We start from the raw sequence: 5,958 nt of genomic DNA, 5'->3' as shown, positions 1-5,958 counted from the left end.
AAATAGAACATTTAAATGTTGCATGTTGCCTCATATGGGACCACATCTGCAAACATTTGGTTTGGATTTTGATTGCAAGTTTCCTGCATCAGAGTGCATTTGATTTGGATTTTGATATGCATGTGCGTGTGTTTATTTGACCGCTAGAAGGCGCATTTGTTCTGTCTAATCATGCAGCTAAGTAATTTGGAACAACTATGGTTGACCAAGGGGGTACATTTCCCATTTTCATGTCAAACACTGAAAGAAAAGATGTTCAATCTCAAACTTTAATTTATAAGCATATGATTACATGTTTCATTTACTCGATAGATATTCATGAGCACATCATCTTCATCACATCAATGAGAAATGTTGCCCTATTGACTTGGTTCTGGCAGCATCATCTACAATATGTAAGTCGCCAAAGTGTTCAACACCAGTCACCAGATTCCAGGTCTTTACCTTATGCGCATATTTTTACGCTCGTCTTTGTCTGATGTCATCCCTTCAAAAATAGAAATAAAAATAACTTAGATATATAAACCATCTCAGCATCTTGGGAGCAGTCTGGGCAGATAACATGAAGGCACTTAAGAATTAATGCCTGTACACAATAATAATAGTTAAAAAAAGAAATGGACAGACAAGAAAGAGAAATGATATTGCATTAGAGTAATACTTTCACCCTCAATATATATGTAAATGGAAGTTTCAGATGGTATCCACACCATGCTCTTCACCGTTCGCTCTCACCTAACTTGTAATCAAAGCATTGTCTCTATTTTTGCGACGACGGACTGGTGTCGACCATGCTGCAGATGGGCCATCCAAGGGGCGCGGGGGGGGGGGGGGGGGGGGGGGGGGGGGGGGGGGCGGGGGGGGGGTTCAGAACAGGTGCAAGTATGTTGGGTGAGGATGAAGAAAACAAGACTCGTCGCCAGTATCAGGAGGAAGATAGTAACATGAGAAGGTGGCTTATACTAGCGGATTTTTACCTAATGACATTCTCATGGATGGAACATGGCATTTCACTCGCCCAGTATCCAATTACACGATATAAGTACTCCCTCCGTTCCTAAATGTAAGCCTTCTTAGAGATTCTAATATAGACTACATAAGGAGCAAAATGAGTGAATCTACACTCTAAAATGCGTCTATATACATCCGTATATAGTCCATATTGAACTCTCTTAAAGGTCCTATATTAAGAAACGAACGGAGTACATGCTATCTGAAACAAAAGCTAACAGAAACAGCCAAATATGTGACCTGATTGACCCCAAAATAACGCAGTGGAACACGTTCTAGAACTTTTGCCAACAAAAAAAATATGCGTAAAAGGCTTCATATATATCGTCTAAGGGTAGGAGACATTTGTACTAGCTTCAGTGTAAAGTTGTACTAAGATTAAGACACTCATTTTGGGATGGAGGGAGTAGAAAATAGAGGACAATATAGTTTTATGCTACACAAGAGCAATCAAAACAGTGTGTTTCGTAGAGTTCACTTCAAAATAGCACATCAGACTAGTGGCAACAGAAGGCTGCCTAATGAATCAACTACAAAATAGCACATCCAACGAGGAGAAATAGAGGATTCCAAGTCTATACCTTGCACGCATATGCTTACGCTCCACTGAAAGACGAGTACGCTTGTATTTGTCCGATGTCATCCCTTTAAAATAGAAACAAAAATAACTCAGATATATACACCATCGCAGCATCTTGCAAGCAGTATAGGCAGATAACATGAATCTGCAGTTATAAATTAAAATGCTGTACACAATAATAATAGTTCAAAAAAAAGACAAACAAGAAAGAGAAATGATATTGGTATTTCTCGCCCTCTATTAATGTAAACGGAATGGCACCATATACTTGATCTGGTTTCAGATGCTAACGACATCATGCTTTCCACCATTAGCTCTCAGCTAACTTGTAAACAAAGCATTGTCTCTTTCTTTTTGCGACGATCAAGCTTTCCTAATCAGCACGGACACGAGGGGACTCGTGTCGGTTCAAGGTAGCACAAGGCTGCCGGCAGAGACAGGACAGCGGAATCAAGAGAAATCTATTCCTGCCAACAGGTGCAAGGATGTCGGGTAGGAGCCATGAGAAGGATGAAGAAAACAAGGCTCATCGCCAGAATTTGTAGAAGACAGTTATATGAGAAGGCGGCTAATACTAGCAGAGTTTTACCTAATGACATTCCCATGGATGGATAATGGCTTTTCACTGGCCCAGTATCCAGTTACACAATATAAGAAGTAGACGCTATCTGAAACAAAAGGATTCTAACAGAAACGGCCAAAGATGTGACCTGATTGATTCAAAGCAACGCAATAGAACACCGTCTAAAACTTTTGCAACAGAAAAATTATGTGTAGAAGGCTTCATATATACTCCCTGCGTCACAAAATAAACTTTCTACTAAATCGACACTTATTTTGGGAGGGAGTATCATCTAATGGTACAAGACATTTGCTCCGATATAGAAAATAGAGGACAATATAGTTTTATGGTATAGAAGAGCAATCAAAATAGTGTGTTTTCTAGAGTTCATCAAAGTAGCACAGCAGAGACCAGACTACTGGTAACAGAAGCCTGCCTAATTAATCAACTACACATACAGATAATGGATATATTCCTATAAAGGGCAAAGATCCAACAAGGAGAAATAGAGAATTCTCTCAAAGGACAGAAAGCTATTATTGATTGATATACAGTGTAGTGCACCTATACAACTGGAGCTGCTAAAATTCAAAAACACTCAAACAACCTAACACAAGATTCATGGCAAGAATATATGGAATGCTTCAATTAATTAATATATCACAATATAGGTCCATGATGGAATGTCAGAAGGCAGGAAAATAGAAATTTTGAGACAGGAGCAAGGCAACAGAGAATGACATAACAACCCTGATTAGTATAGTGGTATGGGTCTACAAGTCATTGCCCAGAGAGTTGCTAATGCCTTGTTTTCAAGGTATTTACCAGCACTTGAGAACGTAGGTTCAGGGAAATCTGCAAATACTAAGATTATGGTGACTCAAATTAAAATTTACTGCATTACAGTGTTAAGTGCTCCTGTGCCTGCGTTGAGAACTTGTTGTGTACAATTTGCTGCCATTTCTGCGTTGTGTTTTTCAAGACCTTGCTGTGCCGTAACTTACTTGACATTTGATCAATCAGCATGCACGGAACAATACTGACTGTAAGAAGCACTATGACAACGACTAATAGTTCAGGAGGAAAGGACCTCGCTACTAACACAAGAACAAGCCATGTTCATAAGCATGTGAGAAAGCAAAGTCAAGAGTTCAATTACCTTTCAGCCATACTCCATCCAAAGGCCGACAAACGGAAGTGCTAAAGGTTTCATGTGATGCTGACCTCACTGAACCAGACATCGAGAATTCCTTCATCCCTTCGCTCCGAGGATTGGTCGAGTACTTGGCCACATGCATGAGTAAGCCTGTTGCCGGGATGTCCCATTAAAAAGGCAGGTCCCATATTTGAAATACAAAAATAAGATCAGTTTGAAGAATCCTATACCCAGCTGGGCAGCATATGTAGTGCAACATAGGTAAGATAAACAAGCAAAAGCCTGTGTTACATCAAGCTAAGCAAAGGCAACCATGTAACGTAATACATAAGAACGAACACAAAAGGTACGTCATAGCATTTGAATACTAAGAGAGCTTCTTCTAGTTACCTGTTGGCCTTTCAAGGTATTTGCAGAAGACAGTTGGGAGTAGAGGGACATTAGGAAACCTGTTAACATGAGCTTCCATACCCACAGACTCACATGACCGCAGACATGCATGGTTCATGTCAAGCATGATCATCCACCCATTACCATCAAATTCCTCCTCGGTTAACAGGCAGCACAGAACATCGGGGTCATCCAAGCTGATGGTTGGGAACTCAGGAAGACGCTGATGTATGTGCAGATCTCGGTAACCAGCTTGCGCCCAGAGAGAATCCAGGTTGAACATGCGGTGCAGCTCCCACTGGAACTCGGAGTTCAAAGTCCAAATGGTGATTTTCTGGGGAGTCTGCTGCTGCTGCCCTTGCCTTTTTCTATCGGGAAGCTCAAGGCATCGGCGGCAGCGACCAGGGACTCTGTCATGGAAGTCATTGTCAATGTGGACAAAGCAGAGCTTGCCTTGGCTGATGGACACACTTCGGAATCTGTCCGGGAAGTACCTTTCAACCCGTACCTTACCACGGTACTCTTTTCCTCCAGGGAAAGGCACAAAGCAGAGCGACGGGGCGTCCATATTTTTGGAGAAGTCACATAGCAGGACACCGCTGAAGTAGTCGACCCAGCACAGGAAACGGCCGTCGAAAGCGAGCACATTGTCGGTTGACCAGAGTTCGGGGAACTGGCCGCCATTGCCCGGGTCCATTTTGGGGATGATTTTCCACTTTCCAGTCTCGGAGTTGAAGACGCAGAGTTCGGCACGCATGCCCTTTCTTTTGGGGTAGACATTGAGGTCGGCAACAATGAAGTGGTCCTCCGCGAGCTGCAGGATGCCTGTGGTGAGGTCACCCGTCAGGAACGGCCTTCTACTGTACTCGGCGAAGGGAGGGAGACCCTGCACCGAGGGGCGAGGACCGCCGGCCTTGTAGATGAACAGATCTGCCGGGGGCTCCCGGTAGCAACTCCGGCTCGGGTTGGAGATGTCGAAGAGGACGATTTCCTTGACTTTTTTCTGCGGGTTGGTGATGTCGAAGAGGACGAGGTTGTTGTCGGTTGCCAGGAGGAAGGCATAGGCGGGCGGGGTGTCTAAGGCAATTGGAGGTCCCTCCGGCAAGTGGAGGTTGAGGCAGGAGATCCCTTTTTGAGGAGCCGCGAGGGTGAAGGTCACGTAGCAGGAGGGGCCGCCGTCCATGTCGACCGGAGCGGCGGTCTTGTCCTTGTCGACAGCCACACGAGCAGCTTCTAGGCTGTTGTGGCAGAGGGTGTTGCCCTTGCGGTCCAGCACCACCCAATGAGGGAGGACGACGGTCTCCTCCTCCGGCTCCGGCTCCGGCGCGCCTCCAGTGTCCATGGCGATCGGCATCGGGAATAAAGCAGCCGCCGCCTCCCTAACCCTAACCCTAGTTTTTGGTGGGGAAACTGATGGACGGGAAGGAAGGAAGGGCGACTGACTCAAGTTATCATACTATACTAGCAGCTAGCTGGGCCGTCGATCTGGTTGGGCCGCTAATGAAGGGCGACAACTAGCAAGCAGGGGCAGCTCATTGGGCCAGGCGAACCAAGTGGGCCGTCTCATTGGTCTCCGATGCAAAAAGAGCCGATTTTTTCTATCCCACCAATTTATTTAAACTGGTTTTTAGCCCACGGGTCTATTATGGTTTTATCTGCCTAATTTAGTAATGTTGTTATGAAAAGCAATCAATCATGGTAATCTCTAATCAATTTTTAAAGGTCAAATCTATGAAAAGGAATCAATGTTTTATAACACAAGGCAAAATTCATAGAAAGGAATCAATGTCAAATGCATCATGGATACATTCTTAAGTTCTTTGATTAAAGAGGTTTTAGCTCTTGACTAGTAGAATGCCCGTGCGTTGTCACGGGCTTCTGAATTTTTCTGCTGAAGCTTTATAAAGATAATGCATGTTAAATTTCACAAGTAGGGATAATATAACTTGATCCGGTTTTATCTACCTAATTTAGTAATGTTGTTATGAAAAGCAATCAATCACGATAATCTCTAATCAAATTTTAAAGATCAAATCTATGAAAAGGAATCAATATTTTATAACACAAGGCAAAATTTATAGAAAGGAATCAATGTCAAATGCATCATGGATACATTCTTAAGTTCTTTGATTAAAGAGGTTTTAGCTCTTGACTAGTAGAATGCCCGTGCGTTGCCACGGGCTTCTGAATTTTTTTGCTGAAGCTTTATAAAGATAATGCATGTTAAATTTCACAGGTAGGGATAATATAACATGAATA

The 5,958-nt window shown here is 43.3% G+C and overlaps 1 protein-coding gene across 1 annotated transcript; it reads right to left on the bottom strand.

Annotated features, from left to right (window-relative positions):
- Window positions 1-201: 201 nt before the first annotated feature.
- On the bottom strand, window positions 202-5,128 carry LOC109757972 (uncharacterized). Its single transcript, XM_020316814.3, has 4 exons — window positions 3,700-5,128; window positions 3,313-3,459; window positions 1,593-1,656; window positions 202-487 (listed from the first exon to the last, which is right to left on the bottom strand). Exons 1-4 carry the CDS (start codon window positions 5,051-5,053, stop codon window positions 460-462), a joined length of 1,593 nt encoding a protein of 530 aa, XP_020172403.3. The 5' UTR covers window positions 5,054-5,128; the 3' UTR covers window positions 202-459.
- Window positions 5,129-5,958: the final 830 nt, after the last annotated feature.

The sequence above is a fragment of the Aegilops tauschii genome, chromosome 5, assembly GCF_002575655.3.
Source record: "Aegilops tauschii subsp. strangulata cultivar AL8/78 chromosome 5, Aet v6.0, whole genome shotgun sequence".
Classification (NCBI taxonomy): Eukaryota; Viridiplantae; Streptophyta; class Magnoliopsida; order Poales; family Poaceae; genus Aegilops; species Aegilops tauschii.
The sequence above is the reverse complement of the archived record's forward strand: the minus strand, read 5'-3'. Positions and strand labels throughout refer to the sequence as shown.

What these genes read in the sequence shown, in the direction of transcription:
- LOC109757972 (XM_020316814.3), bottom strand. Translation starts at nt 5,053, where the DNA reads ATGCCGATCGCCATGGACACTGGAGGCGCGCCGGAGCCGGAGCCGGAG. An exon ending in ATACCTTGAAAGGCCAACAG is followed by an intron (nt 3,460 to 3,699) that starts GTAACTAGAAGA and finishes TCCCGGCAACAG; the next exon opens with GCTTACTCATGCATGTGGCC. An exon ending in GGATGGAGTATGGCTGAAAG is followed by an intron (nt 1,657 to 3,312) that starts GTAATTGAACTC and finishes TCTATTTTAAAG; the next exon opens with GGATGACATCGGACAAATAC.